Source organism: Rhinolophus sinicus, linkage group LG11 (assembly GCF_036562045.2).
Source record: "Rhinolophus sinicus isolate RSC01 linkage group LG11, ASM3656204v1, whole genome shotgun sequence".
Taxonomy (NCBI): domain Eukaryota; kingdom Metazoa; phylum Chordata; class Mammalia; order Chiroptera; family Rhinolophidae; genus Rhinolophus; species Rhinolophus sinicus.
In genome coordinates this window covers 67,447,727-67,469,889 of record NC_133760.1, presented here as the reverse complement: position 1 = coordinate 67,469,889, position 22,163 = coordinate 67,447,727, and the positions used below count along the sequence as shown (strand labels likewise).

The 22,163-nt window shown below is 54.9% G+C and overlaps 1 protein-coding gene across 3 annotated transcripts; it reads right to left on the bottom strand.

Moving 5' to 3' along the window:
* Positions 1–508: 508 nt before the first annotated feature.
* On the bottom strand, positions 509–10,753 carry PRRT4 (proline rich transmembrane protein 4). 3 transcript variants are annotated; one of them, XM_019719292.2, is made up of 5 exons: positions 9,653–10,753; positions 8,439–9,163; positions 8,244–8,351; positions 7,773–7,892; positions 509–2,850 (listed from the first exon to the last, which is right to left on the bottom strand). In XM_019719292.2, exons 2-5 carry the CDS (start codon positions 9,088–9,090, stop codon positions 1,025–1,027), a joined length of 2,706 nt encoding a protein of 901 aa, XP_019574851.2. In that variant the 5' UTR covers positions 9,091–9,163; positions 9,653–10,753; the 3' UTR covers positions 509–1,024. The 3 variants fall into 3 exon arrangements, with proteins under 3 accessions (XP_019574851.2, XP_074171739.1, XP_074171740.1); XM_074315638.1 differs by having other exon boundaries at positions 10,424–10,753; XM_074315639.1 differs by lacking the exon at positions 7,773–7,892 and having other exon boundaries at positions 10,424–10,753.
* Positions 10,754–22,163: the final 11,410 nt, after the last annotated feature.

Genomic DNA, 22,163 nt, shown 5'->3' with positions numbered 1-22,163 from the left:
CATTCGCAAGGGAAGCAGGGTTGTGCTTCCAACCTTGAATGGGCCATGTTGGTAGGTGGAGCTCTTGTGAATTCCTCTGGGAACAAGGCAGGGAGATTGCTGGGTTCCCAGGTCAAGGTGATCAAGCCGTTGATATGTGTATCAACATTCCCACAAAGAGGTTTACCACTAGCTAGTCCCTAGCCCCCTGCCCATCCGGAACTGAAGCCAAGCTCCTAGGAATGCAGACATTTCCACCAACGACTGTAGAGTTTCTTCCTCACCTCTCACGGCCATGTTCCATCTCTGAAAAGCCACTTCCCAGAGAGTCAGAGGGTCTTCAAGGGGCCTCTCCCAAGACCTTCACTCATCCCAGCCACAGGACAAAACTTGCAGTCAGGAGTGAATGTCTCTGGGGTCTGAGATGGACCTACCCTGCCCAAATGACGCCTCTCTCCCAGTTCTGACAGAACCACTGCTGCTGTTGTTTCACTGAAGGTTTTCCAAGAAGGTCAGACTTTTCTCCTCTGAAAATATTTTATTGATAAATTAACTCTGATAGGGCGCAGCTCCCACCCAACTGCTGCAGAGTCTCTTAGATGGGCCCTGGACCCTTCTATAGGGAAGGGCCGTGTGGATGACTAGGATGGGACTCCTGGACATGGCAGAGGTGGGTATGGGGACGAGGCTGGTCCGAGGTCTTCTGAGGACAGCCCGTCTCCCTCAGCACCAGAGTGGGGAGTGGTGGGCAGGAATGGAGCACCTTGGAGCTTTATTGCTGGTGAATGCCAAGGAAAGTGGGACCCCTGCCAGCCTAGAATTGCAGCTGAGGGCATCAGCACCCAGGGCTCCAGAGCAGGGGGCACTAACTTCCAATCAACAGAGCCTGGCTGCTGACCCACCCACCCAGGCGCCCCTGGATGGGGAAGGTAGCAGGGAGAGGTATCTGAGCCAGGCAGGATTGGGGAAGGGTTACAGTGTGCAGGTCTCTGGCAGGGCAGGCGCCAGCAGGGGGATAGGGCTCGGCACTGGGGGGGCCACCTCTTCACAGGTCAATAGTGTCGCTGCCCATGCTCAGCTCGTCTATCTGTCGGCAGGCATCCAGGAATTGCTCCTGCAGCAAGGCTTCTTCGGCCAGCAGCTCAGGAGAAGGCTCTGGGGAGTCGTGGGAGGGTGGGGACAGGGCCTGGTAGGAACCTGAGGCGGGGAGGCTAGGGCTGCTTCCCGAGGGCCGAGGAGGACTGAGGACGCAGACCAGTGGACAGCGCGGGGGCCTGTCTGGGCTGGAGCACAACAGCATGGACGAGCTGTCCCGGGAGAGTCCGCACAGCGAGCCGGATGAGGCGCTACTGCCCGCCGGCCAGGCCCCGGGAGAGGGGAGCTCAGGTAGCACGGGGGAGCCAGGGGCCTCTTCAGACCTCCCACGGGGCACGGCCCTGGTCTTTGCCCCCAGTGTGGCGGTACTATAAAGGCCGAGCCCAGGTAGGGCTTCCCCGAAGCCAGGGCCCTGGAAGAGGCCAGGCGCGAGCAGGGACTCGCTGCAAAGGGCCTCCTCGATGCTGCGCCGCAGGTTGATTGGGGAAGGCGGGCGGAAATCCACCGTGTAATCGCTGCAGGGGGAGGAGGCCGGGGAGGGGGCGGGGTTGGCCGCCGCCCCCTCAAAGCCCCGGCAGGCGCCTCCCTGGAATAGGAGATCCGGGCCGGGCCCCGCCAGGGCGCACAGCTGCAGCAGCTCCGCATCGCCACGCGCGATGACGCTCCCCAGGGGTTCCTTGTCCCGTGGTACAGTGACCCAGCGTCCGGGCAGCAGCGGAGCCGCGTGGCCAGGGGACAAGCGGAAGAGCTTGGCCCAGCAGCGCGGCGGCACGCGTGGACTACAGAGCGCGGGGTAGAGGCCCAGCAGCGCCAACGGGAGCGCGACGCCCACCTCACCTAGGCGCAAGCCCAGCTGGAAGGCCCACCAGGGCCAGGGCCCCTCCAGACCAGGCTGGCCGCCATAGCCCAGGGCATGCAGCACCTCGTAGCCCTGCAGAGCTCCGCTCAGCAGCCCGAAGGTGCCCGCCACCGGAGCCGTACGCGCCGCGCGCCGCCAGGACTCCCGCGGGGCGAAGGGGCTGCGCGCCTGCGGGAGAGGGGTTGCGCCCTTGAAGCCTGACCCGCCCAGGGGCGCCCCGGCGCGCCGCCGCCGACCACCCCAGCAGGAGAGCGCCAGCAGGAGCCCGGAGAGGAGGGCGGCGAGGAAGGCGTGCAGCCCGCGGGAGGCGAGTCGCAAGGGCCGCAGCGGGCGGTGGGCGGCGCTCCCGAGGGCGGCGGCCGCCGCCAGCCCCAGCCCCAGGAGCAGAAGCGCGGCCAGACCGGCCGGACACCGAGGCGGGCGCGGCCGGGCCAACAGCAGGCAGGCCAGGCCCAGGCCAGCGGCCAGACAGGGCAGCGGAAGGTCCTGCAACAGCAGCCAAGCGAGGTCGGGCAGCCGGTCCCGATGCCCATAGGCGTCGTAGAAGAGCGGGAAGGCCCGCGTGGTCCCGGCGGAGAGCAGAAGCAGGTCCAGCAGCGCCAGGCAGGGGGCGCCGGGCGGGCAGCGCCAGGGCAAGAGGGCCAGAGCCAGCAGCGCCAGCAGGGCCACCAGGCCGAAGAGCGCGCCTACCCCGTACACATGGGCCTCCCAGGCCAGCCCCCAGCGAGCCCTGGCCTCTGCCCAGTCGGCCTCCAGGGTCAGGAAGAAGAGGGGCAAAGGGGCTGCAGGAGGCTGTCGGTCTCGTTCAGGCAATTCTCCCAGGCTGCAAGATCCTGGCCCACATTCTGGCCGCGTGGAAGGGATCCCAAGGCTGGCAGGTGAGGGGTCATCTGGGCCAGAGGTGGGGATAGTGGGGTCTGTGGGTAAAGAACGTTTGCTGAGGCATTCGTGCAGCCCTCCCCTGCCACTCCTGTCCCCACAGTCGGTAGCATATATGCCAGTCAGAGTCCTCATAGCATCCAGGACGCACTTGTCTTAAATATGTGACTCCCCTTCCCGGACCTCTTGGCGCCTCACTTTCCCCTCCCCTTTCAAACTCCTCATGCAGTCAGTTTCAGCTCTCATCCCTTCTCCCATCCCATCCCACCCCCAGCTCCCTGCTTTGTTCATTTCCCTTCATCACGTTGTGATTCTACTGCAAAGCATGAGCCCTGGTTTCCCATTTCAAGGGTTTTTCTTAAGTCCCAGGATTTTACAACTGGAAGGGGCCGTAAATGCCCCCTCTCGTTCAATCCTCCCACCAGAAAGAAAGCTTCATAAAAACAAGGATTTTTGTTTGCTTTGTTCACGTCTGAATCCCCTTGCCTGGAATGGTGCCTGGCACAGAGTTGGCACTGAGCAGACATTCTTTGAGTAAATGAATCTCTTATCTGCCAGATGAAGGTAATGAGGGTCCATGGAGAGGCAAAGTGACTTGTCCAAGATCACAAATTGGCAGAGCTGCCACTAGAATCCAGATCTGAGCACCCGGCTGAGCCCCTCTGTAGGATTTTAGAGCCTCTTCATAATACTCGTTTGCTTTTCTCTTGTTCTGCACCCCTGACTTCCAACTCACACCTCAGTGCTAGGAGAAGCTTCCCTTGCCCTTTTTCAATGGCTTCCCCCTTCTCCCTGGTCTCCCTTTCCTCTTCAGGAAAGGCCCTAGGCGCACACACGTGCATACACATATGCACCAAGGAGAGAGGTGAGACACGCCTGTCCCCAGCCCCCTGAGGAGAACATAACTTTTCCTATTCACTGGCCTTCCTGCCTGCTACACCCCTCTACCCATGGCTGTGATCCCCACCCTGACTCAGTCACAAAGCCATTGGTCTAAGGCTCTTAGTATGGATGCCCCTTTGCTTCTAGCTCCATTTTATAGAAGGTGACATTTAGATGGACATTTAGGTATGTGTCAAGGCTGCCATTGAACTTCTAGGAGGGAACAACTGGGGAGATCATAGTGATATAAAATGCCATCTTACTGAGTGAGCCACTCAGGGGCTGCTCTGGGGTTCACTAGCTCAGGCCCCCAGCCCCATCCTGTGTTCCAACATCTTCTCTGCATCCTGGGGGAAAGGGAAGTCAAGTAAGAGAGGGTGAGGAGTAAGAGCCCTAATTCTACTCTCCCAGAGCAAGAGAAGAGTTAGAAAGACTTAGACCCAAGGATTCTCCCATGACCAAGCAGAGAGAAGGTGCTGGAAGCTGAACCTCTCCCTACTCCACCTAGCAGGCTCAGCAGAACTGCAGCTGCAGGCAAGGATGTAGGGAGAAAGATGGTGGTGAAGAACAGGGACCACCTGGTGGGGAGGAGGAGGTGAACAGGAGGCAGATGTAGAATGAGGCAGGCAGCGTCTCCTGACCACCAGACTCTTGCCCCAACTGCCTGGCCATGCCCCAGCCATGCCTCAACTGGACAATACAGGAAGACCCCTTCGCTGGGCAATACAAGAAGACCCCGGGAGCCCCACCCCAGGCAGTGCCAGCTTACACTGAGGACATGCAAAACAGAGCAGTCCTGAGAACAAGGACGAGGCGTGAGGAGGGCAGAAAGCAGCTCTGGAGAGAGAGGAGGGTAAGATAGAATCAGACAACTGGAGAGGACAGAGAGGGAGCAGCCACAAAATTAAACATCCACAGCTCACTGCCTACGGCAAATGGCAGCATGAGCCCTGGTTCCCATTTCACTGTATTCCTCAAATTTGAAATGGAGAAAAGGACCTACCACATAAGCTGTTATGACAAAAACTAGACAATGTGTGCGAAGATGTTTGGAGTGCCTGGTGCACAATGAGCATTCAATATATGATCGCCATCGGTGTCGTCACTACCGGCTAATGTTTATCACCCATCATCAGCTTGTGTTTTGTGTAAGTGTGACCATTTCTGGCCTCACACTAACCTTTATTTAACTAACAAAAGACTGCTGTTTCTTAGCACATCCTAAATTGCTTTCCAAAATCAACAGTTAGTCAAACGTGTGAACATCAACGCATCTCACTATGTGAACCCTGCTTGAAGAACACCATTTGGATGGATTGACCATCCCTGAACACCTAATGAAGGCACAACCATGAGTTAAAGGAGGAACCATTCATCTGGGAACAGACAGCTTGCTGATCAGGGGCAGGCATCAGTCTGACATTAGCAACGTCCAATACACACACTCCCTCTCTCCCGCTCCCCCTCACTCCTTGGTCCCCCTCAGAGGCTCTTGCCCCACCCACTTCTACTACAAAGTGGATGAGTTTGCTTGGCCTTTCCTTGGTCTTTCCTTGGACTTTCCTTGGCTGTGGTGGGCTCTGCAGAGAGGCAGGGAGACTGTGCCCAGGAGCCCCCCAGCCTGACACCCCACACGCCTCCTCCGTGCTCACGGCCTAGACAGGTGCAGCTCTCAGGTCTGCTCCACTTATCACCACAGGCTGCAAGAAGCCTCATCTCTCACCTCTGTCCCAAAGCACTACGGACACTAGAACACATCTCAACATTCCTAAGAAGCCAGAAAAGGAATAAAACCCAGAAAATCGGCAAAGTACAGACACAGCTGAGATGTCAGAGCAGGGAGTGCTGAACGAGGAGCACTGCTTCCAGGGGGCAGGTATACCCAGTGTGCCCAGCTCTGAGCCACGTGTGGGTGGACGCAGGCAAAGAAGACCCAGCTTCTGCCTTTGAAGGGTCCACTTGACCTCAACCCATCTCCCCATTCGAGGCTCCCCCAGAAGGAGCGCTCAGTTTCCCCCAGAAGAGCCCAGAAGACAGTGACTTCCTAGGATCCCTCTTGTGAGCAGGAAGGGTACCTTACAAGACGATCCCACTCTGGCCCTGTGGCCCCTCCTGACCTCGGGGGCAAGGAAGGAGATGGGGTGTCAATGTGAGTAACTGGTGAGGTTGGAGCTGGCCTGGGAGGAGTCGGGGAAGGAGCCAGCTGGATTTACGGAAAAGTCAGGCCTGATTATCCACCAGCTGCCCAGATCAAAGGGTTGGGGGATCACGGTTCCACGCTGGATGCCGGAAGCTGCAGCCTGTTCAGTGGCAAGTCCCCAGCCCTCTCCCCGCCCCCACCTCCAGGATTATGGAGGATTGATACTTTTTATAAGAGTGACAGTTAAAATATTTATCAACTGGAAATGGCACAGGTGCCAGCCAGGGTGGTCAGGGAATGCTCAGGGGCTAAGGGCAGTGGGTACTTAGCACTGGTATGAAAGTCTTTCAATGTGTTAACGACCTGTACCACTGTTTCCGTGTGTACTGGCTGAATGCAAGCTCTGTCCAAAATGAAGGGACCTAATGCAAGAGAAGAGAAGCCCTAGGGTCAAAGGCTAACCACATCTAGGTTAGAAAATTCCTAAAGGAGACACAGAGAGATTCCCTTTGTCCCCTAACTACTTGACACTACTCCCCACACATGCTGCTGGCTCGAGCAAGGCTCCTTGGCCTTCTCTCCCAAGGCCTGTAGTTCTCCTGGCTTTATCCAAGAGGAATAGCCAGGAAGAGGCTGGGTTCCTGCAGCCATCCGTGAGGAGGGGGAAGGAGGGCGGTGCTGGCGAGCTGCGCTGCCTCTGATACTGTCCTTAAAGCTGCCTGGCCGGCACTGTCACCAAGGCCCACACACTGCCAGCCATCATCCTTCCCCTGAGGCTACAGAGCCCACTCCTAACCCCACAGAACATCCTGCCACTGCTGCACACTGGGCTGGATGAGAAGGGGCTGGCAGCTTCCTTCCCCACATGCCCAGGAGTGCAGTGACCATGCAGGAGTGAGCGAGTCAGGTGCTACGCTGAGTCTGGAACGGGAAGAGGCTGGGGGATCAGTGGTTTTCACTGCTGAGTGGAATGGCTGAGAGGATTCACAGCTACGGCAAACCCTTTGCAGAGCCAAGCTGGGGCCTGGAATTCCTTTCCATGGCCTCATTTACCAGAACCTCTCCCCGAGCAGAGGGCCTTCTGTCCTGTGGGTTATGTGCTGTCCCATCCCATCTTGGGACCAGAGTTGCAGAGTCTGAGAGGGAGGGTCTGGAGGTGTATTTGGGATGCAATGGTGGGAGAAGAAAGGTTAACAGCTACGATTTAATGAGCTTCTGCTTTGTGCCTAGCCGCGTGCCAGGACCTTACATTATCTGGAAGCTTCATAATAACAAAATAGGTAATATTGTTAAACCCTAGATATATGAGAAGATGTAGTCTCGGAGAGGCTAAATAACCTGCCCCGAGGTCACCCAGCCAGTTAGTAAGTGAACTAGAATTCAAAGCCAAGTCCCAAGCTTCCAGAGCCCCTGGTCTTTCCTCTGTACCACCAGCTCGTCTGTGTGCGTCTTCTGAAAGGCTCCCTCGAACAAGGATGGCATCTGTCAGCTTAAGGGCTTCAATGTTTTCCCACTGAGGGGCCCAGCTCTGCCCACATCTGACAGCATGTCATGTCAGATCACACAGCAAAGGCAAGAGCCCCAGGGTTGGGGTGGGGGTGGGGAGCCAAGCCAGGCTGACTGGAGTGGAGGGTGGGGTTGGTGCCGCGGCTGTGGAAATCATGAAGATCCTGTGTCTGTTTGCCTCTGATACATTTGTCTATATCCTGCTCTGCCTGTGATTGCAAAACTCCCAGAGGATCATTACTTAACTCTGTGCGGGGCCCGACCCCAGCAATACTTGTTCTCAGTCCATGAATATGTATCACCATGGTGATGGTGAGGCGAATGGTGACTATGGTGACAATCAAATAAAAGAATCCCAGAATGCCAGCGGGGGCTAGCACGTAGTAAGTGCTCAATAAATAATTGTCAAGTTCCAATGAATTGGACACTTACCTAGTGAGGCTGTTGCTATCGAGGTAGAGCTTAGGGAAACAGCTGGGTCTCGTGGGCCTGGGCTTGGGAGCTTTCTCTCCAGGGAGGGTGGGGGTGGGGACAGAGTAGTGCCAAAGAACCCTGCAAAGGGAGCACATGAGGTTCGACTGCCATCTTACCAGCCAGTCTTGGCCTCTGGGCCTTTGGCAAAAAGCTTGTCCTTCCCCAGAGCTTGACCTAAGGGAGCCACTGTCCCGGGAATTGTAACCACATGTCCACCAGGAGCTAAGTTCCAAGGACCAAACCAGACTCAGTACGGCAAAGAGGGAATTTCCCGCTGGGAGTAGTGGCCCATATCCCAGATCTTGAAGGAAGCAATGATGGCCTCCCTTGAGTCCAGGAAAAAAGGGAGGTGCTGGTTAGGCCGCTAGCACAGGGCCTGACATACATAGGTGTTCTGTCAATGTTTGTTGCAATGAAATAAACACTCACCTGGAGAATGCGAAGAAACTCCAGAGGCAGACGTTGGGGATGTAGGTAGGCCTGGGGGGCTTGGGCCCGAGAAGTTCCGGAGTGGGGGCAGAGTCGTGCCAAAGAACCCTGCAAAAGGGGAGCCTAGGCTTCAGCTTCCTCCTACCTGCAAGGCTGCCCAGCAGGGGCTCTCCTCAGAATGGGGTGGGTACTCACCAAAGGGTCCCAGGCGCCCAGCAATCTCTGCCAGGCTGGCCCGCAGGCTGGGCAGCAGAGGCAGCATTCGATGCCCAAGCGTGGGCGCTGCACCTGCTCTCAACGCCATGTCAAACTTCAGTGCCAGCTCACTCTGGTGGGGCCTGGGAGCAGTGGATGGAGCTGCTGTAGCCAGCAGAGCAGTGTCCCAGGTCCCAGTTCCTATCCTGGGCTGATAGGGAGCCGTGGGCTGCTCGGTGGGCCCAGAGGAGGGAGGTGTGGATTCTAGAGGCTGGGGGGAGGCCCAGAGCATTGAACTGCCTTCAGCAGAGCCCCACTCTGGGGGAGAATTCCCAAGGGAGCCCGCCAACAGTTCCCAAAGGGGGTCAGTCTTCAGTCCACTGGCCACTTCTCCCTCTAGCTCCCGGCTCGGCCCAATGGACAGTGGCTGGGTCTCTGTGACAGGGCTCCCCCAGGCAGCAGCAGGTCCCCGAAGGTGGAATTTGAAATTAAGTCCCAGGTTGAGAGACAGCATGGAGGCCTCACTCTGAGGTGGTGGAGTCAAAGTGGTGAGAGGGGCACGTGGGACGGAGGAAGCAGGCTGGGGGCCCACAGGAACAGCAAGCAGGACCCAAGAGAGCAGCCCCAGCCCCAGACAGCCATGCCCTGCCATGGCCCCACCTGGCCTTAGGTGGCCTCAGCGGGCAGTGGGCTCAGTTCTTCTGCACCTTTTGAGTACGAAGGTCCTGGAGAGAGGAGAGGTACTATGAGCCCTGGCTGCCTGGGATGGAATGCCCCAGAGAGAGGCTTCTGATCACAGAGAAGCAGGTGGCAGGGGCAGGATGCAAAGGGTTCTGCCCAAGGAGAATTGCCAGCTCCTTCCTCTATTCAGGCCCCAGCACAAATCTCTCCCCTCCAGTTTCCCTTCTCTTGCACCCTTCCTACACCCCTGCCTCCCCCGCCTGCTCAATCTGGGGACTGGGGTCTGACTACAGCCAGCTGCTCTTATCCTTGACTGATAGCAGAGGGCGGGGACTTGAGTCCCAGACTTAGATCCCTTTCCTCCCTCTCTTGTCTCCATCCTCCCTTCCATCCACAAATATTTATTGAGGCTACTATGTGCCCAGCACCCTTCTGGTAACACAACTGTGAACAAGCAAACCCTCACAGAGGAGTCTCAGCCTATTCCCACCCCCACCTCCAGCCCCAGCCTAAGCTGTTGGCCCTCTACTCACTCAGACCCAGGAGCCCCGGGCCCTGGGAGGGGCAGAGCACCGGGCTGAGTGATCTGGCAGAGATGGAGAAGGCCGACTGGCTTCCTGGTCTGGCAGAAGCTGTGTCCCTTCAGCCTTTCCCCTCTTTCCTGGGGCTTGGCCGGCTCCCTTCCCCTTAACCCTAGGAGTATTGGGGGGAGGGGCAGCTTGGCCATCTCTGGCTTCCTGAGGAAGATGGCCAGGCAGGCTTGCTGGCTGGGCAAGGCGCTGCTGCGGGAGACTCCTACCCTCCCCAGATCCCCTGCACATATACATCTGGTGGAGAAAGGGGAGGGTGAGCTAGGGACACACGTGCACCTGGCACCCTTACATCACACACAACCGCACCTAGCACCCATGACACATTCACACACTCCCCTTACATAGCCCTGAACACAAGTGCACGCACACACATTGGGTCCTGCTGACCTCCCCTCCCTCTTTACATGGGTTCAGACCAAATCTCTGAGCTCCCAGCATCTCTCTCTCTCTCTCTCTCTCTCTCTCTCTCTCTCTCTCTCTCCCTCCGTCTGTCTCTCTCTCTCCCCCCTTCTCTCCTATCTCACAGACACACAGTGTGTACAGTCACACAGAGAAGCACACACACTCCTACGCACATTCACACACTCCTTACAGACACTCATCACACACCGTCACCCCCCCCCACCAGGACACACACATACCCCTACACACCCACCCACTGCACGCGCGCACACACAAGCACACGCACTCTCCGTGCCTGGACAAGCCGACCTGCTCCTCTAGCTCCCTCCGGGAGGCGGGTCTTCTCTGCCAAGTCCCCCGAGAAGGGGCGGTCGCGGCGGCCCAGGCGCCCAGATGGGCAACGCTCTGCGGAGTCTCGCTGGTTCACTCGGTTGCCCCCGACGCGCCTCCTTTCGTCCCGGCGACCGCGGCTTTGCCAACGCGCTGCCCGGCTCTGGTCCAGCCCGCGGCCCGCAGCGTTGTCCCCAGACCCACGGCCCGGCCCCGCTCCGCGCTCCCTCCCCGCGGCGCCGCCTCCTGGCTCTGAGCCTCGCTCCCCGGCAGAGCCGCCCGCTCCGGGGCTCCGCGGCCGCCGCGCTCGGACCGCCCTCCCACCCTCCCTCTCTCGCTCTTGCCCCTCCCTCCCTCCCTCCCTCCCTCTCCCCTCTTCCTCCCACCCACCACGGTCCACGGACCCCCCGGGACCCCAGCCAGGAGGCGGGCGCCACGTCTGTGCCCGTCGCCCTCACGCGCGCTCATTCACCCAGCGCTGCCGTTCAGCCGCGGCGAGCGCGGGCACCTTGTTCTTAGCCTGGCGCAGGCAGCCACACACTCTCAGGGCGGCACATCACACCCATCCATCCACACACACGCCTTCCCCGGGAAACACACCCGTGGGCCAGATCACTGCGCACGCGCACACTAGTGTACACACACACACACACACACACACACGCACACGGCAACCGGCCCCAGGAATGCACCCTAGGCAAGATGAGCCACCACGTTTATTATGCCATGAGTAGAAGTGTAATAGGCACCTCTACGTCTCTTATCTCATGAGAGTCCTCACCACAACCTTATGGGTGTCCCCATTTCACAGACAGGTACATTAAGGCTCAATAAAGTAACACACTTGTCCAAGATTACACAGCTTGGCAGAGACTTGAGCCCAGTCTCCGCGGCCCAATCCACCACCTAGGGCTTTCCATAGTTGTGCTGTTCCCCAGGGGTGCCTCCCACAAAGCACAGGTGCACTGTCGAATGTCAATTCGTGTGTGTCACATTTCTTTTTGCTAAAACTGATCTCTCAAAAATACTTAAGAGTTTCCAAAATGTCTTCCAGAAAGAATGGTGAGCTAAGCTACTTGTGAGAGGTGGGTTACAACTTGCTTCCAATAAGGAGGGGTGGGAGCAGAACAGTGTGGTGGAATAAAGAGCATGCCGCCTCAGGAATAAGAGCCCAGGCAAGGCTGCCACGGCGACTAAAGAGCAGGGTGAATACTGCACGGCCCGGTTATACTGTCGCAGTGACTGATTTAAGTAGTATTGGTTCATTTCTGTTGTCTTGAGTCTCTAGATCCCTTCACATGTCCCTCCAAATTGCTAGTATCTAAAAGCAGCAGAGGAACATAACACACAGGAGACTCCCTGTACCACATAAAGCTGTCCCTCAAAATCCAGACATCCTACTGTGTGCCAAGCACCATGCTGGGTGCTTTAGGAGTCTCCTCACTTGTTCCTCACCACAAGCTACAGAGAGAGAAAAATTATTGTCACTGTTCCCGTCTTGGATGTGACCCTGATCCCCCCCACCCCCCACCCCACTTTCCAGCCACCCTTCCCTTGCTGCTCTGCAACACTGGGGAGGGGGTGTTACACAGTTACCCAGGGCAGGTTCCATCTCAGTTATAGAGAGCTAACAGCACTTTGCCTATGGTACATGTTCAGTGAATAATATTACATAAATGAATAACAGCGAATGAATGATTTTGGAGCCAATATGGGCATTGAATTACCATTTAGAAAAGCATCCGGGACTCACTTTCGTGTCACAGAATTCCCGCAATTGGCGTAAGATGAAATCAGACCACCAACTGAGCCCCTCTGCAAGGAATGTCAATAATGAGGTCTGGGATTTATTCTGGGTCCCTAAACAAAGCATTGCACAGGGCATCCCCCATGCACCCTCAGGGGTCACCATAGGGTCTGGTCCTTTAGGAGCTGCCTGGAGGCTGCATACGGGATCCAGCCTCTGGTTTTCTATCATATACTTAATAAAAGTCATCCCACGCTAGAGACATTTTCCTTGAATCCTCCTCATAGAAAGGCTCATTTCCTGCTAATCATGTTCACTTAAAAACATCTAAATGGAAAGACAGAAATAAACAAACCCCCGTACATTAAAATAGCAATAGCAATCCTTCATGACCAAGTAGGGTTAGTCCCAGGAATTATATATAATATATATATGTGTGTATATGTGTGTGTGTACATATATATATATATATGTTTTTTTGTTTGTTTGTTTTTTTTAACAGTACAGAGGTCTTTTATTTTGTTCACACTTATCATGCCATGAATTCATAGGGAATGTGTTCCAGCAGCTCAGGCTCCTTTCCATTGGTTCTCACAAAGTGCGCTTCTCTAGGTGGGGCCGGCTGGCATTTCAGTTGAACCCAGGTATCTTTCTCTTTGGCTTCCTTTTTTTTTTTTTTTTTGTCCATTTTCCTTCACCTCTTTCAGGAAGCCATCTGGTAACATGGCTTTAAATACCAACTCTGACCTCTAAGCTTAAGAATCAGTGTCCAACCACCAACCTGATAGCTCTACTTAGCTAAGAGATGCTTCAAACTTGTCATAAGCTAAATAGTACTCTTTTCCTAACCATTTCCCACAAAAAAGTCACCAAAATAACTTTTCCTTCAGCCTCCCCATTCTTTCCTAGTTTATTTACTAGTACTACCTTTCTCTACTCAGCTAACCAAAACTCTAGATGTTCTGCCTGATTCTCTCTTGCTTTCACTCTTACACCTAATTCATCAGCAAATTCAGGCAGCTTTCTCCCCAAAAGACTTCTCACATCAATGCCCTCACCCCTCTCCATCACCATCACCATCTCCCCTGGATTACTGTTTCCTCTCCCCAAACCCTGGCAACTACTGATTCTTCTACTGTCTCCATAGTCTGCCTTTTACAGAATGTCATTTGGTTGGAATCAACACAATATGTAGCCTTTCCCAATTGGTTTCTTTCACGTAACAATCTGTGTCTAAGGTTCCTCCATATCTTTTCACAGCCTGATAGCTCATTTCTTTTCAGTGCTAAATAATATTCCATTGTCTGGCGGAACCACAGTTTATCTGGTCACCTGTTGAAGGACATGACATCTTGGTTGCTTCCCAAGTTTGGGCAATTATGAATAAAGCTGCTGTAAACATCTGTGCACAGGTTTTTGTGTGCACATAAGTTTTCAACTCATTTGGGTAAATACCAATTGCTGGATCATATAAAGTGTGTCTAGTTTTGTAAGACACTGCCTAACTGTCTTCCAAAGTGACTGCACTATTTGGCCTTTCTATCAGCAATGAATGAGAGTTCCTGTTGCCCCACATTCTTATCAGCATTTGGTGTTGTCAGTGTTTGGGATTTTCGCTATTTGCATAGGTGTGTATTGGTGTTTCGTTGTTGTTTTAATTTGCAATTCCCTAATAACATGATGTTGAGCATCTTTTTACAGGCTTATTTACCATCTGTTGATCTTGGACGAGCTGTCATTCAGATCTTTTGCCCATTTTTAAACTGAGCTGTTCATTTTCTTATTGCTGAGTTTTAAAAGTTCTTTGTATGTTTTGGATGACACATCCTTTATCAGATATGTCTTTTGCAAATATTTTCTCCCAGTTTGTGCTTTTCTATAGATCACTATTTAGTCAGAAAAAAAAAAAAGAATTCTTCAGTCAGTATAACATACATCACCCAGGGGGGTGTCTCAGCATCTTAAACTCCTCCATCACTCAAGAAGCCTGTGAGCTTCCTGGATCCCATGCTAAGATGCCTCTCACCTCCTCAGTGGCCTGGCTAACATCTTCCCTGCAGCCACTTCTTTGTCTAGCCTTCCCTAGATCAGCTGTTCTCTCTTACTCCCTCTCCATCCAGGCTCTGAGGTGTTCTGCCCTTTCTCCCAGGACAGAGGGTGCCACGTTCCAGGGACACTCCTAGGAGGGGACAGTGGACCAGGGACAGCATGGAACTCATGCACCAACCACTTGAGAGTGGAGTTTGGTTTGGTCCTGAGAAGCAGAGGGAGGGGGATGACAGGATGAAGGACCACAGCAGGAATCAGCAAGAAGAGACAGGTCTGGGAGGAGGCTCCTCAGCCCAGCTCTTTGGGGCTGCCCGCTCCAGAAGGTCAGAACTCCTTTCCAGCACCCAGAATTCCAGTGCCTGCAGGTGACTCCCTGCTCTCTCCATGTGAAGAAAAATGGGGGTGAATTAGAAGTAGATTGGCGAGGGGAAGGAGCCTTGCGGACTAGAGATGGGGACCCAGGAGCCCTATCTGGCTCTGGTCCCCACGCTGCTTCCCTCCTGCCACTGGCTCCTAGGGTGGGGGAGCAGGGCAGGCTGAGAGGTTCCCTCCAGTGAGTCGCTGTTTCATCTCTTTGTGTCTTTAGTTCTTGGGGATTAGGGGTGCATAGGGCAAGGGTCAGGGCGGTCTGCTGCACACTTTACTTTGTAATTTAAAAAACAACAATGCTTTAATCTTTTGACAAGGACAGCTGTTCTCAAATGTCTATTTCGTTGGTCTCTAGCTCCTTGTTTCTGCAGCCCTTAGACTTCACCGTTTTCCAGTGTATCAGATTCTTCATTTGCAAAGGGAGAATAATAATAGTCCCTCCTTCACAGAGTTACTGGGAACACTAAATGAATTAGTATATTGAAGTGCATCGAGCACATAGAAATGGCACATTAAATTCTGTGGATGTGGTTGCTACTATATTACTATGGCGTTATGGTTCCAGGAGTGACAAAGCCGCTGGGAGGAATGGAGGAGGTGGAGAAGTTCGGGGGCAGTGAACAGACGAGATGGGGGGTAGGGGTACCAGGAGCAGGGTAGGGACTACTACTCCTGGTAAGGAAGAGATTAAAGTAGCTAGGACAGCAAATATATGGTGATGGAAGGAGAACTGACTCTGGGTGGTGAACACATAATGTGATATATAGATGATGTCTTACAGAATTGTACACCTGAAATCTATGTAACTTTACTAACAATTGTCACCCCAATTAACTTTAATTTTTTAAAAAAGCAGCTAGGACAGGAGATTCCTACGAGGGATCTCCTACAGGAGATTCCTGCAAGGTGTGCTCTCACCAGCAGGTAAAGGTAATGAGGTTGTGGCTGGTAGGAGCTGTCATGCCATCTGCAGGGTTGATCTGTTTAAGTTTTATAGGGCAGAGTAGGCCCCAGGGAAAAGTGTCCTGGTTCTCACATCCCTGTGAAAAAGCACGCTCTCTGCTTAGAACAGAGGTGCCCTACTCTGCCCTTCCCACCCCTGAACCACCCAGGCGCGGGGCAATAGGTCAGCGGCTGCAGTGGGGCCCCTGCTCCGAGCCCCTCCTCCCACACAAACAGTAGTAGAAGCAACCCCCAGCTGGGCTTTGGCTTTTGACAGCCTCAAGTGCCTGGGGAACTCAGCTGTTTCCACAGCAGGGGAGTGGAGACTCACTGCCCTGGGCAGCTTCTGCCTGTGACCCTCCACCCTCCCTAATAATGTCCCCATCCCTCAGGAGCTTGGAGGACAGAGCAGCAGCCGACGGCTCTGTGGGGCTGAGGGAGGGTGACAGAGCTAGCACGGCAGCATCCACGGGAGGCCTGGTCGGGGTGGCACACACCAGAAGAAAAGCCAGAGGCCCCAACACAGGTCAGGCTCCCCCAGACCTCCCTCCTCCCTGCAGCCAGAGGCTGGGAAGGAACCTCACAGGAATCTCTGCTCTTCATCTCAGCCCTCTTCCCTGTCGCCTGAGACTTGAGGCCTTTGTTCTGTAAACGGAGAATTACTAAATGACAAAGTTGATGCTGGACCTCACTTACCACAGGGCCTGGGCTGGGCAGGGAACGATGAAGGAGGGGACACGTTCCATGCCTGGGGCTGGTGGGGGGGAGAAAGGAACCCTTCTGGATGCCCTCTGGGCCTTTCTCTCTCCCTCACCACCCCCTCCTGCCCTCTCTCCTGGGCAGTGAGTGGGAAGTTTGAGATCCAGACCGCAGGCTGTGGGTACAGGGAGCTGCTCCCACCACAGGTGGAGCCCCTGATTGGGTTGCCAGTAGAAGGGGGGCTGCAGGAACCCCATTGTAAAACCTTTCCAGGAAGAAGAGCGCGGGTGAAGGGGGCAAACTGGAAATACCACTGCCTCAGGCTATTGGAACAGATTGCCTAAAACATACTTCGTGTGTTACAAGGTGAAATAATTCTATCCCCGATTCTGAAATCCTAATAATCTATCCGAATCAGCCCTACTCGGGAACCTGGAGGCCTGGAATCCATCCTGTCTTGGGCAGAGCTGTGAAGAATGTCCCAACCCTTTTTCTCCCAGAGCTGGGCCACTACTGATAGGAGAGCAAAGACAGGAAAAGATTGGAGGGCGGGGACCACTGGGAGATTCAGGGCAGGCAGGAGCTCAGGGAATGCTCAGGGAACCCAGAGGCAGACAATGGGACGCTGAGGTGAGGACAGAGTGCTTCATGCTGTGCTCTTCCCTGAGGGACCAGACTCCGCCAAGCAAAGGCAAGTGTGTGTGTGGCTCCTGCCCAAGCCCCCCCCCCCCCCCGCCGGTGTGTGTGTGTGGGGGGGAGAGGAGTACAAGGGACGGAGGGTAGAGAATCACATATTAGGAGAGCGCGAAAAATACTCACTTATTGAATGAATGCAGAGGAGGAGGGTACGATGGTGGATTCTCTAGAGCCGTGGTGGGGACAGAGCCCCAGAAAGTAGTTTACAGGCTCTCGGCCTCACGTGGAAAGGTGCTGGCTCGGGTAGTAGATGGCCGTCAGCTGTGGCTGATTGCCCGTCAGCTGTGGCCAGTTAGACAATTGGCCGCTAATATAACTGCTACGGCTACGGAGGAGAGCCGAGGAGCAGGGTCGAGGAGAGTGGAGGAGAGTCATCGGTTGGTTGGCAGAAAAACGGACAGCAGGTCACACGTCCAGTGAACCCAACCTCCAGTGAGACCATAGTGGTATGACTCCCCTACCTATAGCTCCGTGGGTGTTCTTTTTTGGCCTCACCATATCCTGCGTTCTTATGTGGGGAGCGGGACCAGAGAACCCGCAGGCTGCCCCGCACGACAGCCGTGCTGCTCAGTGTGCTCCATGGACCAGCCCCTCATCACAGCCTCTCCTCACAGCCTCCCCTGGCCTTGAACCCAGTGCTGAGTGAACAGGCTGGTTCAGAGAAGGGAGCCCAGGAAAAGGGGTGGGGGAAGACCCTAGAGTAGGGTTTCTGGATCCTTGGAGGTGGAAGCCCTTCTGAGAGCCTGGTGGAAGTTCTGCTCCCTCTGCCCATAAAAATGGACACACAATCTTGCACATGTGGCCGAGGCTGATAGAACCTCTAAAGCCCATCCATGAACCCCAGACCACAAAGTCTTCTCTCTCCTATCCTGACACTGCTCAAGTACCTACTCCTCCGTGCCCCATGCCAGGGCCCCGGGGCTGAGGCACAACCCCTGCTTGAGGAGCTTGCTGGTCAGACCAAGAGGCAAACCCGAGGGACTCGAAGCCAAAGCTGAGGTGATCCTGTGGAGTCCCCCGTGGGGAGGGGCTCACTTAGAGTCTGGGGAGGCAGCCTTGGAATCATGGCAAGCCCACAGGCTCTGGAGTCGGCCAGGCTCTTCATCTGCACAGTGGGGATCCACGCCCACCTCCCAGGGATGCTGAGAGACTATGGCGACGGTGGTTAGCAAGGAGCCCAGTAAGGCTCATGCCACAAATACGCCCTCTAGCGGTGGAGGAGGTGAGCATCTTCGCCCGCTGTGGAAAGTGGAATAACGGCCCTCCAGAAAAGCCGAGGGCCTAATCTCCAGAACCTGGGAATATGTTACCTCACACAGCAAAAGCGTTTGCAGATGTGACTAGTGAAGGGTTTTGAGGTGGGGAGATTATTGTGGATTATCTGGGCGGGCCCCATGGAATCACAAGAGTCCTTTTAAGAGGGAGGCAGGAGGGACAGACTCTGAGCCGATGTGAAAATGGAAGCAGAGGTCAGAAAGACAGAGATTGGAAGATGTGGCCCTGCTGGCTTGGAAGACAGAAGAAGGGGCCAAGGGCCAAAGAATTTGGGTGGCTTCTAGAAGCTGGAAAAGGTGAAATAAAGGATTCTCCTCTAGAGCTTCCAGAAGTAAGAACACAGCCTGGAGGACCTATTTTAGCCTTCCCACCTCCACAACTGTAAGACGATAAATTTGTGTTTTTTTAAGCTTCTACATTTATGGTAATATGTTATAGCAGCAACAGGAAACCGATACACTTGCCAGTGGAGGCCAGAGGCTGCTGGGGTGAAGCTGTGGAACAGGAGGAGGCGGGAGGGAAATGTTTGCAGCCAGGCAGGGCAAGGGGTGAGCCTGTGATGAGGGAGGAGAGGCCGCCGAGTGCTCAGCCCATGACCTCACCCTTGGCCAGGCACAGCTGCCCTGGCATCCAGACGCCTGTCAGCCCTGGGTTACATGCCTCACTGGGCCAGAAAGGAATCAGGTCTAGGTCTAGCCAGCGGGTGTGGCAAATAAGATCAGTGCCAGGGGAGGGAGCCCAGTCAGTCCCAGGGCTATAGAGGCCACACAAGTGGAGGCAGGAAGGCAGCTAGGGCTGGTCAGGTGCCAAGTCACCCAGGGCCCTGCCAACTCAGTCCTGTTCTACATCCCTCCTGCTGGGCAGGAAGCACTCCCTTCCTCTCCTCTCTTTCCCTCTCCAACCCTGGGCTCTCCCCTGGGGGAGTGAGAGGAGCAGGTACTTTGGAGCTAGAAAGTGAATCATGGTGTCACAATCTTGGCTCCGTGGCTGAGTAGCTAGGCCATCTTGGGCAAATCATTTTGCACCTCTGAGCCTGTTTTCTCCTCTGGAAATGAGAATGATAATAGTCTCCACTTCATACACACACACACACACACACATACATATATACACATATGCACATTTATAATATGTCTCCTGTTGGTTCTGCTTCTCTGCAGAACCAAGGCTAATACAGGGAGTCAGAAGTTCAGTGTTGGTGAAGGTCAACATGGATCTGACTCAGTATCCCGGTGGAGATGTGGAGTAAGCAGGGCGATGAGATCACAAGGCAGAAGAGTAGATTCCATCTTGGAACTGAACTTGAGTCCTCCGATTCTCAGTCCCTTGACCCAGTTGAAGCCGGCTTTCTCCTCACACCGCTGCCGAAATGGAATCCTTTCCTGCTACTTCTCCCCAGAATAGGGCTCCAGCTTTGTGTCCTTCTCGGAGAGCTCTCCTGTCCTTGGTTTCTCTAGAGGGTTCCCATAACCTCCAGAATTCCTAAATCCCCTCCCCTCCAACTCTGTGGGCCTCTGACAGAGGGGAAGTCAGGATGCCCCAAGCAAAGGCGTACCTCTCCAGGAGGGGTAAGGAGAGCTGGGCTGGAAGGGGAGAATTTAGCTTTGTCTCTCTTGACCCCCAGCAGCTGCTCTGGGCTCCCAACAGCCCCCCCCAAGGCCCCCTCATGCCAGCTTCCCTTGGGGGCTTGGACACTTCATACCCACCAGGAGGGAGAGTGAACTAGACACAGGACATCCAGGCAGGCCCAGCTTCCTAACCCGGGCCAACTCCTACCAGCTGGTGACTTGGGACATCAGTTTGTCTCTCTGAGCCTCATTTTCCCATCCATAAGAAAGGAATACGTGCTACTGTCTCATAGGGTTGCTGAAGCTAAACCACACCTACCATAGGGATTGGTGCTTAGTAATACATGCATGACAGCGGAAAGCAAGTCTTTTAGACTCCACTCCCCACCTCCAGCCAGCCTCTCTTCTTTCTGAGAGATTAGATTATTTTACCCCCATCCGCCTGTTGTCCTTCAGAAGCCATATTTTACTATGGACTTTGGCAACGAGGCAATGGTTGTCAAGGGCAGGGCTTTCAGAAAGGCTGTCTGTTGCTTAGGAAACTGCCCCGTTCCGGTTCCCTGGGGTCCTACAGGTCGGTGGGTCCTGGCGCCACCTGCTGGATTCAGTATCACACTGCTCCCGAAGCACCCACACCTGGGAGTCCCGCAGCGCCGAGCAGGGGAACACCAGCCCCAACCCTTCTCCTCCCAACATCTCCACCATGAAAGATCCTTCCTCTTTTTTGTCCCTAGATTTTCCCAGAGACCCGAGCCTTGGAAAGGACCCTGCCCATCCCCCTTCAGAACTGAGCTGGAAGGAATGTAAAGGAGGAGGGGACTCCTGCACCCTGCAGGTGAGGCGCCGTGTGGAGAACATTAGGCGTGGGGACCGGGCTTGTGGGACTGAAGCCTAGAAGAGGTCGCAGGGGACGGCATGCTTTGAGCCTGGCACTACCCTCTGACCAGGTGTGCTGCCTCCAAACTCTCCTCCACTGAAGGCAGAAGGGAGCTGGGAGTGGGGTGGGCTAAGGGGAATAGAACGCTCCCTCCCAATCCCCTAGTAAGGGGGTGGTCTATGTGTACAGCAGAAATGGACCCAGAGAAGCTGGGGTTGGGGTCTGGCCCTTATGAGGCAGGAGGGCTCCTGAAGGGACAAAAAAATCAGGGTAAGGGTGCAGGGAGAACCTGCCTGTACCCTCCTCCCCTCCCTTACTGGTTCCCCCTTCCTCTCCAGACCCTACTCCTGGATGTGAGGAGAGGGGGTGGAGGAAGGGACTGAGGGCAGCTGAGGTGCATACAGCGGGCTCACTGCCCACTTCCTGATAGAACCACAGAAGCTGCAAGAGCCCTCAGAGGGTAGTCTGACCCCCGCCTGAGCTACTCCTTGATCATGCCATCTGAGAGCCCCATCTTGGCCTGTGGATATGGGGGGTAAAGGTGAGGCCAGAGTCAGGGGTCACCCACCTCTCCTCCTCCATCTGCCCTCCAGGATGCACCCGCCATGACTCTCTCACTCCAGCCACCTGTACTACAAGCCCAGGCAACCCTGGCCAGCAGCTGCTCCTGCTCCTGCACACCAAGTACATGACACTCTACCTGGCTTGTGACGTTGCTGTGCTAGCGTAGAGAGCTAGTGAGAACAAGCTGAGCCACTTCCTGTACCCGCTCTGCGCCTGGGGTAGGCTGCACGGGTGGTGGCACTGCTGCTGCCTGGGGCACTGGCCAGCTGCCCACTGTGCTGCACACGCTCTCCCTGGGTGGCTACACCTTTGCACAAATGCTGCTGCTCAGGAGCCAGGACCTAGGATGCCACAGCAGGCTGGCCCGGTGCCTGCAAGGCAGTCTGGATGGCATGGTGCTGCGTGAGCGTGCCAGGAGGAGGGTGAGGAAGCAACTGGGCAACTCCAGGTAGCCACATTCTGCTGACCACAGGGTCTGTGATCTGCATGTGTCCTAAATGTGTCTCTAGACTGCCGGATGTGGCCTTCCTCCGCATCTGTCCTTTTGACCTGCCTGGGGCTCCCCCAGTGGCTGAATTTATAAGAGTGAATGTGTTGTCTGGGTCCAACCTGACATGCACTTATCTCTAGCTTTTATTCCTCTGGGGACGGGGAGACTGAATAGGACACGATAAGACTGACTGAGCACCTATAACCTTCCTTATGTTCTCTCACAAAATCCCCTCAATGTGCCTTGAGATAGGTGCTATGTCATTTAAAATTCTTTTCTGAGGGCACATGCTTTGGAAAGAGTCTCAGAAATCATGTAATTGGATACACACATTTCCTCTAAGAGTTCATTCTCAAACTTTGGTGTGTAGCAGAATTACCTGGAGGGGAGTGACAATTCAGAGGCCCAGACCCCATCCTATGTCATTGAGCCTGGGCCTCTGG

Bases quoted from the DNA above. Each gene is read 5' to 3' on its own strand.
- PRRT4 (XM_019719292.2), bottom strand. From the start codon at position 9,090: ATGGCAGGGCATGGCTGTCTGGGGCTGGGGCTGCTCTCTTGGGTCCTG. The intron at 8,352-8,438 runs GTGAGTACCCAC...CCCCTTTTGCAG, and splicing joins TGGGCGCCTGGGACCCTTTG to GGTTCTTTGGCACGACTCTG. The intron at 7,893-8,243 runs GTGAGTGTTTAT...CTCCCTTTGCAG, and splicing joins AGTTTCTTCGCATTCTCCAG to GGTTCTTTGGCACTACTCTG.